This window comes from Buteo buteo, chromosome 10 (assembly GCF_964188355.1).
Source record: "Buteo buteo chromosome 10, bButBut1.hap1.1, whole genome shotgun sequence".
NCBI classification, from domain to species: domain Eukaryota; kingdom Metazoa; phylum Chordata; class Aves; order Accipitriformes; family Accipitridae; genus Buteo; species Buteo buteo.
In genome coordinates this window covers 31,927,070-31,942,118 of record NC_134180.1, presented here as the reverse complement: position 1 = coordinate 31,942,118, position 15,049 = coordinate 31,927,070, and the positions used below count along the sequence as shown (strand labels likewise).

Here is a 15,049-nt window from a genome sequence, read left to right as displayed (position 1 = left end):
GAGGGCTTTGGTGGATGTCCAGCCAAAGCCCTAGAGCAGGAAAGCTCTGCTGACCCTGTCTGAGCTGCTGCACACCTCTGAAATGTAGGAAAACCTTTTCAAGTGACCTGAACTCGTGTGACCAATATGCCTAACTGCATGTGGGCATCACCCCATTTTACAGGGCTCAGTGCCCTTGTATGTATGAAGCCTTAAAATGGGATCTGGCTGCTGCACTGTGTGGTGTTCTCCCAGTTGTTGCTGCTTCTCTGTGGGCAAGAACTGGCAGAAGAACGTGTTGCTCACCATTTCAGCAGGAACCAGAAGTCACTGCTTCAGGAGCTGTAGGTGACAGTACAGCTGAGATGGAGCTTTTCCTGTCTAGCTGCCTCCTCCCTGCTGCCCAGCTGGCTTTTGGTAAAGACAGGACTGTCTTTGCTTTTGCCCAAAATAGTAACAATAGTTTAAACTCCTTATGCTTCTCACTTTAAAACAGGCTGTTCCCTTTGTGTGCTCTGCTTTCCCTTCCTCCAATTGTTCCTGTTAGCTGTGATCTTTCCATGGGCTGGCCATGGTGCTTGGTAATTTATATGCTGTCATGGTCAGCCTGGGCTGCTGCTCTGAGCTGAAATCACACCTTATATGGCAGTGTTTCCTGGGTGTGCTGGATCAGTGCCCAGCTCCTTCCTTGCTCTGGGGCAGTAGGACCAGTATGGGGCCAAAGGAAGATACTGCAATATTATCACCTTCTAGTAATAATTGGAGGACTTTCAAGGGCTGGGTAATGCACAGCTTCTGGGGGTGGGTATGTGTGAAGGAGAGAGGCAAGACTGGCTCTACTACTACATGGGAGTGAAGAAAATACACCAGCTTTCAGGCATATAAAGCCTTCCTTCCATGGTCAGGAACCAGTGGAAGCTTTAATCTGCTTAAGGCATCAAACTACAGTGGTGAGGGGCAGGGCTTCTACCACAGCAGCACAGCTCTGGGAAAAAGCCCAACCTTGCATATGGGTTCCTGCCCCTGTCCCCATTTGATCCAGCTGCTGCCCTAGGGTTTGCTTCTGAAGAGGAAGGGAGAGCTGCCTCTTCCTCCCTCAGACCTCCCCTGCTCTTCCCCAGGTGGCCAGCTGGGGATGCACCAACAGCCCTGCTGGGAAGGTGCTGGGCTCAGCTGCTGCAAGCTGGTTTTTGAGTCTGTGCCCCTGGTCAGCAACAGGTGTGGGGCTGCTCTGGTGGGTGTGGGGGGCACACTGCCTGGCCTCAGTGCAGCATGAGTTGGTGCCAACACTGCCCACCTTTGAAGGCTGCAGCTGGCTTAAAGCTTAGGCAGAGAAGCCTGGTGCCAGGTACAGCATGGTACTGTGCTGAGGGGAAGGTGAAAACAGTTAATAATAATCCACCCTCAGCTAATCACAGGCTGATGGGAGGCACAGGCTTTGTCAAGCTGCTTTGCAGAGGCCAAGATGTTAATCAGCTGTGCAGCCCTTGGGCTCTGCTTGTGCAGCTGATGGACAGGCTTGGTGGGTCTGGTGCAGCCCCACAACCTCAGACAGCATGGCTCAAATATGCAGAGCAGCAAGGCTCAAATATGGTCCCTGCAACTTGCACCAGCATAACTGAGCCTGGAAAAAAATGCATTTTTCCAAGTGCTGGGGAGTCAAGCTCTACCAAATGTCAGCTTAGCCTTGCTGCCTGCATTCCTGTGTGCAGCCTCAAGCTTAGGACCAGGAGGGAGATCAGGGCTGCTGGAAGAATATATGACTAAGAGCTATGCACTGGGTTTATGGTGCTTTGAGAGTGTCTTGCATGATGTCTAAGCTGGCTGTGGCAATGTAAACTAACCTTTTGTTCTGCATCAGGCTTCATGCCATTGCTACCCCCTTTCTGGCCTTTGGGGTGATTACAGCTGTTGCTGTATGTTTCCAGCCCCTGCCCCCTCTTCTTTTCCCCATAGCATTTGGCTCTTAAAGTCAGTACTAAACTCAGTGCAAAAGTAGCTATTCTACTCCAGCACTGTAAGACCAGGCAGTGTTGGCTGCAGCACAGAGGCTGTATGTAGCAGAACAAGGCTTAACTGATGCGTGCAGGCACCACTACAGCTCAGACTGCCAAGAACAAGGCCACAGACTGCTCTGGCACAGGTTATCACTACAGGTAGGTGCCTACAGAGGCACAGTAAGGACACAGCATAAACTGGGGCCACAGACATACTGTGCTTTCAGTTGAGCCTTGCTCCTCCCCACCACAGCTGGCACCAAAGCAGGCAGCAGCTGGGCAGAGGGCCCTGCCTTAGGCAGGGGCCAGTTCAGAGCTGGTTCACTACGCTGTGGAAGCTGAAGCAAGTCAGGGGTTCTTCCTTCTAGCCCCATCACAGGGCTGGAGCCCTCAGAAGTGTCAGTTTTGACACACTCCAGTCAGGGATGGAGGGCTAGGAAGTCACCTAGGCTACAGCTTCTACCTGTGGTGAGGCAGGTGACACACCTGCATTGCCTTCACTGGGACAGATACACAAGTACAGCCATTGTACAGCATCTTCCTCCTCCCAGGACTTCAGAGCTGTGCTAGGCTCAGGCTGCCTGCTGCCTGGCCCTAAAGAACAAGAGCTCCACCACTTGCCCAGATCTCAAACCTTAGGGAGGAAGGGCTTGGGTCTGTGAGCCATGGCCTTTTCTTCCATCAGACTCCATAAAGAAAAAAAGTCAAGTTAAAGCAGTTTATTAACATTTAAAATACTGTACAGTGTGTAAGCCAAAATTTCCCCCTCCCCACAACCACCCTGTGCACTCATCGGATGCCCTGGTGAATGATGCTGCTTTTGGCACTGTTTGCCTTCTCTTTCTCCTTCTTCTTTATGGGGTCCATTTCAAAACAGCGCCAGAGCCGCAGCGTTTCATCAGCAGCTGCAGAGGCCACTGTTGCACCATCGGGGCTCATAGTAAGGTTCAAGACTCTGGCAGTGTGACCTGAGGAGGAGGTGTGCAGTCAGGGCTGGTCCCTCTGGGTCTACCACAATGGTCACATTTACTCCTGTACACCCCATGAGCCCCACCAGCTTGCACAGCTGTCCCCACACCCCACTGCAGCAGCACAAATTCACACCCTAGGCATGCATTTGGAGCAACAGTGTTTCTTCAGCAGCCCACAGGAGTGCCTCCCTCTAGCAGCATGCCCCCTGGACACCACTCTGCATCAGTGATGCTCCAGGCTAGACCACCAGCCTGCTCAAACCAAGGATTACATCTGCCTTCAACCTCTAGCAGCCCTCCCTTCCCCAGGCAAAGGGCCCAGCCTACCTCGCAGCTCAGTGACCTTGGCCATCGTTGGATACTTCCATATAACCAGTTGATTCTGTGCAAAGCCATGGCCTGAAATGAACTCCTTGTAGTTTGTTGACCACAGGATAGAACAGACCTGGGAAGAGGCAGTAATGCAGCTAAGACAAGTTGCTTGTGCTGATGCTCACCACTCAGAGATGAGCATGGTCCCCTGCTTTCCCATGCCTCTGGGCCTCAGGAGCCAGCAGCTCTGTATAGGTGTCCAGCCAGAAGGTGTTTATCTTCAAATTGATGCTCATGTCTTACCTGGGAATGGGCATCAACAGCACTGAGGCAGGTGCCAGAACACACATTCCAGATGCGGATATGTCTGTCACTAGTCCCACCTCCAGTGGCTAGAACATTTGACTGCCACGGACACCATGCCACAGCCTGAGAGAAAGGAGTTAATTCTAAGACATGCAAGAAGCAACCTGTGCACAGCCAGTGCTGCATGTCTGCCTTGCACACAGACATGTGCCCACAGCAGCCCTGCACTCACCTTGACAGCACCCTGGTGCTGACTGAAGGTCTGTACAGGAGCAAAGTCTCCACTGTCCCCCTGGGTGCATGGCCAGATGTTCACCAGGTTGTCATTGCCACCACTGGCTAGGTAGCGGCCATCTAGAGACCACTTGAGTCCGCAGACCTCCTGTGTGTGGCCAGCAAGTGTGGCCACATGATGCTCAGCCACTCTGACATCATGGTGGTGGATGTGGCCAGCCCGTGCCCCGCTGCAGAGAGAAGGCTTGCAGGGTCAGGATGGCACATATTTTCACCAAAATCCATTTTTGTGCTGTTGCAAGGCTGCTGTACCTACCCCTGGGTTTCAACCCATGTTACCAGCATCTCTGGCCTGTTGGTGTGAGCAAAGCAGCCACAGAAGCTGTTCACAATTTCAGCAAAGGGCAAGAGAGAAGAGAGGCCTTCTCCCCACAGTCTCAGCAGAACTGGCTGAGTAAGAATCCCAAGCCAGGACAGAAACTCCTCTCTGCCATTCCTAACCTGCACTGCTCACACATCTAGGGTAGGAATCTGCAACAGCTGTACACTGCCCTTCACCCACCCCCACCCACTGCTTTACCTGGAGAGGATGTAGCTGTTCCAGCTGAGGGACCCCACACGGGAAGAATGGCTGATCATATTTCGGAGACGTTTCTGGTGCTGTATGTCCCATAGCTAGAAAGGCAGAGCAATAAGTTCTCCAGAGGATGAAGAAACCCAGCCCAGTTGCTTTGCCCTAGGAACCTCACTGCACAGGCTTTGTCATTCAACCTTGTCAGTAAGGGAGCAGAGATCAACTTGTATCTCATGCCTACAGAGCAGAAGGTAACTCCAGGCATCAGAAAACTCCAATGCCAAACTCCACCTTGCATGCTGCAGCTGGTCACTGGCTGTGGACATTTCCACACCACACCAGTCAAGACAAGTCAGGGTACAGTGCATCCTTCTTGTGCTTAGCCAAGTCTTTGTCCCAGGACCTTCCAGCAATCCCTAGACAACACCTCTAGTTTTACTCCTGCACTCACCTGGACCTCAGCATTACTTGTGCCAACAGCAAGGTAGTTTCCTTCTTTAATCCATGACACAGAGGAGACATAATCATCTGGATGCTCCATCTGCAGCAGCTGGATAATCTCCCCAGAGGTGTGATTCCACAGATAGACAGAGTTGTCCAGAGCCACTGCCAGGAAGTTCTGAGAGCTCCAGTCAATGAGATTCAGATCTACAATTTGGAAGAGCAATGCAGGTCACACTGTGCTTACCTGGGGAGCCTTGCCCTTCCCCAGTGCTGATGGCAGATCTTCCACTTGCACCAGGTATGTGCACACACACATACACACACACAGATAAGGGGCAGCCTTCTGGGTGTCACCATGCCCAGCTGGTGGGGTCAGGTAGCCTTTATCCCAGTCACATACATAGCACTGTTCCTCTAAGGCCACACAGGGACACTCCGGAAGTGGGCCATGCCAGCCTGGGTGCTTAAAGATACTGAAAGAGCCCAGTTACACTGTCCTAGGAGCTGCACTCCAGTGCAGAATGATCTCAATGCCCAGCACTCAACATTGCAGCCTACTTACAATAGTCATTGCGGATCTCCGGTGCATCCAGGATCCGGTCTGGCATTGAGGGAATGTATCTGCCATTCTTCCTGCTGGATCCAGGTGTCGTTTTCTGACTGTAGAGCACTTTCAGGTTATTCTGATAGCCTGTGTGCAGAGGAACAGATTTGTTAACCTGAGTTACTGTTTCGTCCCAGCTGAGCACTGCTCACCCAAACAGAAATCCCTTCCAGGGAAAGTGAAGTCCTCAGAGAAGAGATACACTCAGAAGAGTGCAGTGTGCTAACATCACTGGCAGTATGAACTGCTGAACCAGGCTGAGCTCCGATTCCCTAATTCACAGGAACAAGTTTAACTGACAAGCACTTGATTTTCTGTATGCCGTTATGTTTAGTGACCGTTAAGCTACAAGTGCACAGGAGAGAGTTTGAAGCTTTTGCAGACCTCAGGAAGGTTAGCCACCTGCAGTACAAGTGAGCAACTGGTAGTCATTTCAACTTTTGTAAATAAATTCACTGTAGCTGTTACACAGCCCCTCAACCTCAGGAACCCTAAGGAGGGAGACTCCAGTGTGCATAGGAGCTCTGAGAAGCCAGTTGACCTCTCCTGTGTCTGCATGCAGGGCCTCTGTGTTGCTGTTCCCCTGCCCAGATCTCTCCAGCTGAGTCAACTTACATAGACCCTGTATCATACCTTCTGGAGCATTCTGTGGCTTTCCACTGAGGCGAAGGATCTTTGCCTCTTCTATATCAAAGCCATTCAGATTCACTGCCCAGGCTTTCTGTTGCTCCTACAGAGAGAAACTACGCTCAGTGAGATGCATTTGAAACACAAAGCCCATGCTGCACTTAAACTGCAGCTGCCAGAGCATGTACCTAAGCCCCCTTCTCCTAGAATCAGGAGGTGTACAGCTGCGTGTGGGAGTCAGCTACAGACAGGCAGGTCAAAGTAGTTTTTCTTCAGACATTGGCACACTGTCCTGCTCACATTTTCATACAGAAGAGTGGCAAGTTCAGTGTCTCATTGCCAGTGGGGAAAGCCACAGCTACAAGGGACCAAATGCTTCATAAACAGATTTCAGAACACAGTGTACACATTCCAGAATAGCTCCCCATGTAGACATTGTCCTAGAATAGCTACCACCAGCAGTTTCACTGTGCACAGGCTCACAGCTTTGTATCTCTGTAGCCCGCTATATTTTAAAGCCTCACTAGCCCAAAGTTGAATTTTGCTACCAGAAGCAGCACAGGCTAGAGTGAGTGGAAGCAGAGGTGTAAGGCTCTACTCTTCCCTGTACCTAGGGAAACAACCCCACAGAGCAGCTATGCTCAGATTCCTGTGGAGCAGCTGTGTACCTGAGTACCTGTGTGCAGGCTTTACAGCTTCCACAACATCCTGGGCTCCTGAAGCCCAGAGCTGGAAGCAGTGATGGCTGGGGCTGTCAGCCCCATGTGCCCACTTGATAAAACCAACAGTTTGCTTCTCTGTAAAAAGGCCGAGAAGGATTAGGTGTTTGGTAGTGATCATTGTAGTAACTTAGCAACACGCTCACCTTTTTGGTAGGGGACTCCTCAGCAGGGTCATTCTCTTTGGTTAGGAGGAAATTGGCCATCTCCATCTGCAGAGTGCTGCGGTTGGGAATGTAGCGATCCCCTCCAGCCTTTGTTGGGGTGCTCTGAATTTTGGATCCAGGTTTACCTGCATTCACATGCATAAATATTGCCTTACAGTTATCAAACAGCTTATATTAGAGCTTTTAATAGAGAGCAAATCCAGCACTCCCAGATCACACCTACCAGACAAGTTCCAGACAAGCACGACTTGGAGAGCTCACGCCATCCAGTCACAACTAACTTGTATTTTTATACCCCCCTGTTTAATTGTACTAAACTCTGGTTAGGGAGTGCCAGGAGACAACTCGTTGGGTCTAGTGCAACAACACCAGAGTTCACAGATAAGGAGAGGGTGCAAAAATACTGTTAGAGCACATAAAGCTGTCAGCAGACAGTCCTACCCACGCTTGTCCCAACACACAGCTGTGCCAGCAAGGCTCAGCTGTGGGATCAGCAGTTCACCCAGCCCCAGTGCACAGAGCTCTGCCCACCTCATGCTGGGGAGGAGAAGGTGGGTGACTTCCAGGAGCCAGGCAGTGTAACCCACCTCCTCCTGCCTGACCAGCAAGCCGGCTAGGGCAGCCTGGCATGGAGGCCAGAGCCCCACGGCTACAGGCAAGCAGCCCGGGCGACACTCCCCCACCCAGGCTACGCCGCAGGTCGCCACCGCTCACCGGGTGTCCTGGACGGTGTCTTGCTGGAGCTGTGGGAGCGATTGGCCGGCTTCATGGGCGACAAGCCGGCGGCTGGGCTGGGCCCGGGCATGCCGCTGTCCTTGGCCTTGCGCTGCCACCGCGCGGGCGGCGCGTTCGGGATCGGCGTGTCCAGCTTCAGCAGCCCATGCAGGTCCGCCTCGAACACGAACTGCGCCATGGCCCTGCGGGCGAGCGGGCGGTGTCAGCGGGGACCCGCGCAGGGACGCCGGCCGAGCGGCAGCCCTGCTCCCCCGGGTCACCCCCCGGCTGCACCTCAGGGCCCTCTCCGCCACAGGAGAACGTCCCCGGCTGCACCTCAGGACCTTCTCCGCCACAGGAGAACGTCCCCGGCTGCGCCTCAGGACCTTCTCCGCCACAGGAGAACGTCCCCGGCTGCACCTCAGGACCTTCTCCGCCACAGGAGAACCCCCCCCGGCTGCACCTCAGGCCCCTCTCCACCACAGGAGACCCCCCCCCCCCGCCGCTCCTCAGGGGCCGCTCCACCACAGCCTCATGCCCCCCGCCCCAAGGCCCCCCTCGCCAACAGGGACTCTCTCATGGCCCGCTTCGCCTCAGGGAGCGCGCCCCCCACCTCCCCGGCCACTCCTCGGGCTCCCCCCGCAGGGTGCCGGCCCTCCCCGCCGCCCCGGCCCTGCCGCCGGCCGCCCCTCACCACCACTCCACGGTTGAAGCCCACATCTCTCTACGCCGCCGCAGCATTTAAACCCCGCGCGGCCGCTCCTCCCATTGGCTGCTTCAAACGTAACCGCCGCGCGCTGCCACGGCGACCAACGTCCGCCGCGCCGCGATTGGCCGAGCCGCGGGGCGGGGCGGGGCTCTCCCCTCCCCGCCTGCGGGTGGGCGGGTGACGGGGGCCGGCACGCGGGGGCCGCGCCGCTCCGCTTCCCCGCGGGCCCAGGAGGCCGGGTTCGGGTTCGGGGCGCGGCGAAGGAGAGAGGAGGCCGGGTGTTTGCTCGTCTCATTTTATGCCGGGGCGGGGAGCGCGGCTCAGGGCGGCCCGCGCGGCTCCCAGCCGCTCATGAGCAGGTAGGACTGGTTGGCGATGTCGGTGCCGGGCAGGCGGCCGGCGGCGTGCTCCGGCGGCGGCGCGCCCGGCTCCCCCCGCGGGCCGGGCAGCACCTCCAGCAGGCAGGGCAGGACGGCCTCCTCCGGCGGCTGCTTGTAGAAGGTGTTGGCCTGGGGGGACACAGAGGGGGCGCGGTGGGGGCCGCCCTTCGAGCTGCCCCCGGGGGGGCTCAGCCGCGGCGGGCCCTGCCCCGGCCCCCTCACCTGGCCGTGCTTGCTGCTTTCGTGGAGGAAGCTGCCCAGCGTGCGGTGCAGGTCGGGGACGGGGGGCCAGAGCTTCTGCTTCACGTTGCTGGGTGCGGGGAAGGGGGTGTCGAAGGCAAACCCCGGTCCCGGGGCGCCCTGACGCCCCCGGGGCAGGGTGCCCAGGCCTGGTGCTGGACCCCTGCCCCCCGCCTGCCCCAGGCGCAGCCCTTACCTGTAGAGGGAAGGGAAGGTGCACCGCAGCCCCAGGAGCACTCCTGTGAAGACCAGCGGCACCACCGTAATGCTCGGGATGATCCAGCCTGCGTCGGAGGAGGAACGCTGGGACTGTAACCCTGCCCTGAGCCCCCACCACGGAGCCCCCCGTGGCCTTGTCGCTCGGTCCTCCCCATCCCATTTCCAGCACTCCCGGTCTCCTGCCCTCGGCCGTGTGGCTCCTCTGGCTGCAGCCTCCACTCCCGCCCTGTCCCTTACCCGCACTGGCCGTGGCGTCGACCACGACAGGTTTGGACCAGGCGCTCCAGCTGCCCTGGTACCACGGCCCGCTGGGCTGGGCCCGCACCTGGGCATGGTAGCGGGTGCCCGGCCGTAGGTCCAGGACTTCTTTCCTGGCTGCCCGCGGGACCTGTAGGACCTGCGGGGCAGAGCCGAGCTGAGCTGGAGACGACGGCTGCTGCGTGGTGGCCAAGCAGTGGGGTGCGGGTCCCTCCTGCCTGACCCCATGTGGGCCGTGTGCCGGCAGCGGAGGTGGGCAGGGCTGCTTGGAGGAGCCCTGGCTGAGCCTTACCTTCCAGTCATGGCTCTTCTCCACGGCATAGCGGACCTGGTAGTCCAGCTGCTCTGCCAGCACCTCCAGTGGCGGCAGCCACTGCAGGCTCAGCTGGCCCTGTGACACCGTTGCCTGCACAAGCTGCGGGGCGTCTGTGAGCACTGTTGGTGACGGGGGCGTGTTGCATGGAATGGGACATAGGATGCTGCGTCCCCTGCCAGGCAGGCATGGGCAAGGGCAGGGGCCACGGTGGCGCTGGGACTCACCGGCCTGGTGCAGCCAGAAGGGCTCCTTAAAGTAGCTGAGCGTGGGCAGCGCGTGGGGCCGGGTGACATTCACCAGGACAGAGATAGCGCTGCCAGCCCTGGGCTGGAAGGTGCAGGCGTGGGTGCTTTGCACCCCCACGCTCACCTCCTCGCACCGCTGCCACGCCTCCTCCCTGCGCGAGGAGCGGGGAACCAGTCAGCCCCACTGTGGCCGCCCTGCTCCCCTTGCCTGCTGCCAGCCCTGCTCTGGGGCCACCCTATCCCCGCAGCCAGTGCTGCCTCACTCCTCCTGCACTTGCCCAGGAAAGCCAACGCTGCCTGTAGTTGGAGGTGCAGTGTGGCCCGGAGTGGTGGTGGGGAGCTGCGAGGTCGATGGTGGTAGGGCAGGGCAGGGCACAGGGTGGGATGTGGGACACTGAGCAGAGCCCATGGTCCCTGGGATGTGCCGCCTCTCTGCCTGAGCGCCGCATCCCTGCCATGCCCCTTACCTTGTGCTGGCCCCGCTTGGAGGCGGACGGTAGAAGAGCTGGTGGGAGCTGTGGGGCTCTGCAGGGTCCCAGCTCCACTCACAGCACACGTGCTGCAGGTCAGGGGTGCTGCAGCTCAGCCCGATGTCTCCTGGGCAGGCAAGAGCCAGGGCAGGGAGGGAGCTGCTTTGCCTTGGCCCCCAAAACCTGGGTGCTGCACCTCACCTACCCCAGGACCCCCACCCCTCTCAGCCCCAGGTGTGGGTGCCTGCCAGCACCCCGGTGGTGGGGATGGCCGCTCACCAGAGGAGCGGGGAGTCTCTGCAGCCACTGCCCGTGACCAGGGCCCCCAGATGCCGTCCATGGAGGTGCCGTCAGGCTTGCTGCGTACCTGGATGTGGTACCTCACCCCTGGCCACAGGTCCCGAAGGACCACCCAGGTGTCGGCCTGGACCAGTCTCTGCAGGAGAGGGGCCAGGCTGGGGAGCAGCTGCAGCCCCCAAATCCCCCTGCCCATCCCTGGCCCCTCTATGTACCTGCCCCGCTCCCGGGGAGGCTGTGGCTGCCCCAGCCGTGGGGGTGTGGGTGCTGATGGCTGGCTGGCTGGAGGGGTCCCCAGGGTGCTGCCCACTGGGGTCCAACATGGTGCTGCAGGGCATCTCTGGGGAGCTGGCAGGGCAGCACTGCACCTCGTAGAGGAAGAAGTTCCCGTAGTCGGCAAGTGGTGGCTGCCATGACACGCAGAGCTGCCCTGCAGCCCCAGCCCAGTGGGCCGTGATGTTTGCTGGGGGGGCGATGAGACCTGCGGGGAATGTGCCGGGGCGTTTGCCCTCCTGCAGCAGCCCCCATCTGGGCACTCCCTGGTCCTGCTGCGGGACACCCGGCGGTCCCCCAGGACTGCATCCATGCCTGGTGTGCAGGGTGCTGCCAGCCCCTGCAGCAAGCAGAAGGACAGGGGACCCAGGTCTGGGGACTGTCCTGGTGTCACAGGGGTATTGCCCAGTGGGAGGGACTCACCCACTGCATCCACGCTGAGCTCCCGCCAGTACTTGGTCTGGTTGGTGATGGCGTCCAGGACGCAGAGGTGGAGCTGGGTGAAGAGCCGCACGTCCTGGCTGGGGAAGACGCAGACATGCCGCGTCCCACCAGCCCCACGGCGCCACGTGGACACTGCACACGCTGTGGGCGCATCCCTGAGGAATGGAGAATGGGGTCCTGCAGCACCCCATGCCTCCTGCCCAGGGCCAGGCTGGAGGAGAGGGGACCTGGGGCATGGCACTGAGACTTTGGTGTCACCAGCTCCTTCCTTGTGCCCCCATCCGCTGCAGGGCACCATCCCTGTGGGACTGAGGGACAGCCAAGCTCCCAGCCCTGCCGCAGGGTGTGTGGTGGCTGCTGTGTAGCTCCCATGGGCTCTCCACTATCTCCTTGCAGCTGGGAGCCACAGCAATGGTACGGAGAGCTGCAGCACCCCGCCTCTGCTGCTCTCTGTGCGGGCAAGGGGGATGTTGGGCTGTCCCCACCACCTCCTACCTGCTGTACCAGTAGTAGAAGTGGCACATCCCGCTCACCGCCTCCTCCTCCTCCTCCTCCTCGTCATCCCAGAAGCAGGTGAGGTCCTCAAAGGAGCGGGAGAAGCAGAGGATGTCCTCGGGCACCCCCGCCAACAGCGCAGCGTCTGGGAGGAGTGTGGGCATGAAGGAGCCCCTGGGCACAAACCCGTCCCCATCCCACCTGTGTACCCCCACCCCATGCCCACTGGCTGGCTCGCCCCTGAGGCCAGTCTGTGCAGGCCCCTGGGGCAGCGTGGGCATGGCTGCGGACGTGGACGTGCCACAGGTGCCCTCCACCAGCTTGGCACGGTGGGGAGGGACACGGCACGCATGCTGGCTGCTGGCTCGCACAGGGGTCCTGGCTGGCAGCAGGGCTCCCTGCCGACCAGCCCCACTGCTCCCCACCCTCCTCAGCACGTGGGGTCCTTTGGGACAAACAAACATCCCAAAATAGCCCTGCGGTCGGAGGGGGGCTCAGGGCCTGGTGATCGGCGGGAAGCACCCCTGCCCTGCTCACGCCGGAAGGTGCGCGGAAGCAAGATAAGGAGGAGCAGCGTCCTGGGGAGAGGGAAAGAGCCTTGGGGCTGGTGTGGGGGCGTGTGGTCCTGAGCAGGGGGGGATGCTGAAACCCCAGCCTGGGGAGTGGGGGGGGGGCTGTGGATTTCTCTGCCCCACTTAGCAAGCCGCCCTCCCTGTTGATGCAGGGATGAACTGGAGCATCACGACCTGCAGGATCTCCATCCCAAGCACCAGTAGCTTTGCTGGCACATGCGTGTCTCTTGCTGTTGTCAGGGAAAAGTGGACAGCCCCAAGATGCAGATGTGTGAAGAACAGGGGGGGCCTTGCTGCCCCCCAGCATTGCTCCAGCATGCCCTTCTCCCCCACTGCCTCTGCCCTGCTTTCAGCCCTCCTCCTCCTCCTCCTCCTTCTCCTCCTGGGATGTGCCTTCTTCTCCAGAGGCTGCCCCCAGCTGCAGGACCCCACAACAAGCCCTCTGCCAGTGCCTGGCCCTGCTCCACGTGCTGAGTGCATCCGTTCTCTGCTACGCACCCCCTGCATTGCCAGCTGAGCCCACCCTGGGCAGAGAATAAAAGTGACAGTCCCCAAATGTACTTGCCACCTTTTCAGTGTCCCTCTGCTCTCCCTGTCCCTTCCCTTGCCCTGAGCCTCCAGCCCTGTTCCTCTCTTCCCAGCCCTGTGTTGCCTTCTTCCCCCAGCCCACGTTCCCTCCCAAGAGACCACAACCCACCCAACCTGCTCTTCCCTTTTTGCACCTCATTCCCCCACCCCAGGCCTCATGCCGGTTCCATGACATCCCCAATTCCCAGCGACAGGGGATGGGGTGGCCAGGTCCCAGCAGCTTGGTAGCACAGGGACCCATGGCATCTGTGGGAGGCCACACTGGTCCTGTGGGCTATCAGAGCATCTTCGCTGGGTGCAGGCCATTTCCTAGGAAGAGCAGCCACACAGCTCTGCAGCCCACATCAGCCACGCTTGGGCAGCGCGCTTGCTTAAGCCAGCAGTGGGCTCAGAGCACAGCAATGTCACAGAAGCTGCAGGCAGAGGGAGGATGAGCCCAACCCCGACCTTCCTCCCACTGCCCCTATGGGGGTGACTCAAAATGTGCTCTGGAGCCTGCCGAGGCCAGAGACCTGGGGTGGGGCTGGAGACGTGAGCAGGAGATCAACAGGATTTTGTTCAGTTAATGCTTTTTATGGTGTTATAGAAAGTGTTAAAAGGACTAAGGAGGGGCTCAAAGAAAGCGTACAGAAGCCTGAAACAGGAGAAAGCTGGGAAGCGGCTCTGCCAGGCACAGCGAGCCAGGCTGGGGCCAGCTACTGGCTGAGCTGAGGATGCTCAGCAGGGCAGTAAGATCACGGCAAGGCTGGTGCGGGAGCATTGGGATTAGCCTGGCAGTGCCACAGCGTTACCTGTGGTGCAGAGCCATGCTGTCAGACATTAGCTTGAATTTTGCTCAGACCCTCATCGTCGTAACTCCAAGAACTTTGGATGAGCAGGGAGCCCCTCTGTTACCTGTGCGGGACTGAGAGCCCCAGGCTGCCATCCCAAAGGGGTGCCTGGGGTCTGCCAGGTCTTGCCTGCAGAAAGCAGGGACGTCGCTTTGCTCTGGGCACCCCAGGGTATCCCATGGGTGAGAAAGGCATTCCACCGCCCACTCTGAACACTCCCTGCACACCCTCCTGGGACACCCCCTCCCCAACCCTGCAGATTTTGGCTGCCGTGGGGTGCTCGCTGCCAGCACCCAGCATGCCAGCTCCTCTCTGGCCCATCCTTTGGGGGAGAAAACGACCCCAAGGACCTACCTTGGGATGTCACCGGCTCAGGGGCTGCTGGAGGGCTACGGAGGCTGAGCAGGACAGCAGGGAGCAGCGAGAGCAGCCAGCCCTGATGCAGGTAGGCTGCCATCCTGCAACCCATGTGCTGGGGCCGTGGGTGCTGCGCTGGGCCCTTCCCAGTGCCCTGGGAGCTGCTGCGGCTCCTCCGGGCAATACCTTTATCTGGGAAGTGGTGGCTGTGCAGCTCAGGAAGCCTGGCTGGAGGTTCCCCCCGCCCCATTGCCGGCACTTCCCCGTGCCCGAAACCACCGTGCCACAGCCCCTCTGCCGCCAGCCGCAGCGCCAAGAGAGACTGCTCCTATCAGATAGGCGGCACGTCCTGCCCTTGCGGCTACCGGCATGCCGGGAGGCTGGGGTAGGAAGAAAAACAACGCCTGAGGAACCAGGGAGGCCCTTATGCCAGGCTGGGCAGGCTGTTGGGGGCTGCAGGCACGTGGGAGCATGGGACGTGGGGCAGCTGCTCCGGCCTCATCCCGCCCTGTGCCGCCTGGCACCGGTACGCACTGGGTCTGCCCTGCACGGTCCAGCGGTGCCATCCCCATGGCTGTGCCGGGAGGAGAGCTGCAGGCACAGGGGACATTGGCAGGGCCCACACAGATGCTAGTATGCTGGGGCAGGAGCAGGGCCACCACGGTGGGGTCCTGCAGGCATGCTCAGCCTCGTGCCAATCTACCAGCG

At 59.3% G+C, this 15,049-nt stretch overlaps 3 protein-coding genes across 5 annotated transcripts; all 3 read right to left on the bottom strand.

The window, feature by feature from the left end:
- Positions 1-2,561: 2,561 nt before the first annotated feature.
- On the bottom strand, positions 2,562-8,516 carry CDC20 (cell division cycle 20). The gene is made up of 11 exons (XM_075039228.1): positions 8,343-8,516; positions 7,649-7,851; positions 6,914-7,059; positions 6,055-6,151; positions 5,380-5,508; positions 4,825-5,021; positions 4,380-4,474; positions 3,798-4,029; positions 3,563-3,688; positions 3,275-3,392; positions 2,562-2,944 (listed from the first exon to the last, which is right to left on the bottom strand). Exons 1-11 carry the CDS (start codon positions 8,387-8,389, stop codon positions 2,766-2,768), a joined length of 1,569 nt encoding a protein of 522 aa, XP_074895329.1. The 5' UTR covers positions 8,390-8,516; the 3' UTR covers positions 2,562-2,765.
- Positions 8,517-8,641: 125 nt separating this feature from the next.
- On the bottom strand, positions 8,642-14,774 carry MPL (MPL proto-oncogene, thrombopoietin receptor). Of its 3 annotated transcripts, XM_075039227.1 has the most exons (12): positions 14,339-14,774; positions 11,995-12,139; positions 11,479-11,654; positions 10,998-11,263; positions 10,765-10,921; positions 10,483-10,612; positions 9,995-10,167; positions 9,747-9,889; positions 9,434-9,593; positions 9,174-9,261; positions 8,960-9,047; positions 8,642-8,866 (listed from the first exon to the last, which is right to left on the bottom strand). In XM_075039227.1, exons 1-12 carry the CDS (start codon positions 14,589-14,591, stop codon positions 8,678-8,680), a joined length of 1,968 nt encoding a protein of 655 aa, XP_074895328.1. In that variant the 5' UTR covers positions 14,592-14,774; the 3' UTR covers positions 8,642-8,677. The 3 variants fall into 3 exon arrangements, with proteins under 3 accessions (XP_074895328.1, XP_074895327.1, XP_074895326.1); XM_075039226.1 differs by having other exon boundaries at positions 10,765-11,654; XM_075039225.1 differs by having other exon boundaries at positions 9,747-10,167; positions 10,765-11,654.
- LOC142035344 (uncharacterized) lies at positions 12,271-12,873 on the bottom strand (the record flags this gene model as incomplete). The annotated part of the gene is made up of 1 exon (XM_075037407.1): positions 12,271-12,873. A coding segment is annotated over exon 1 (603 nt), but the record flags the coding sequence as incomplete, so codon positions are not given.
- Positions 14,775-15,049: the final 275 nt, after the last annotated feature.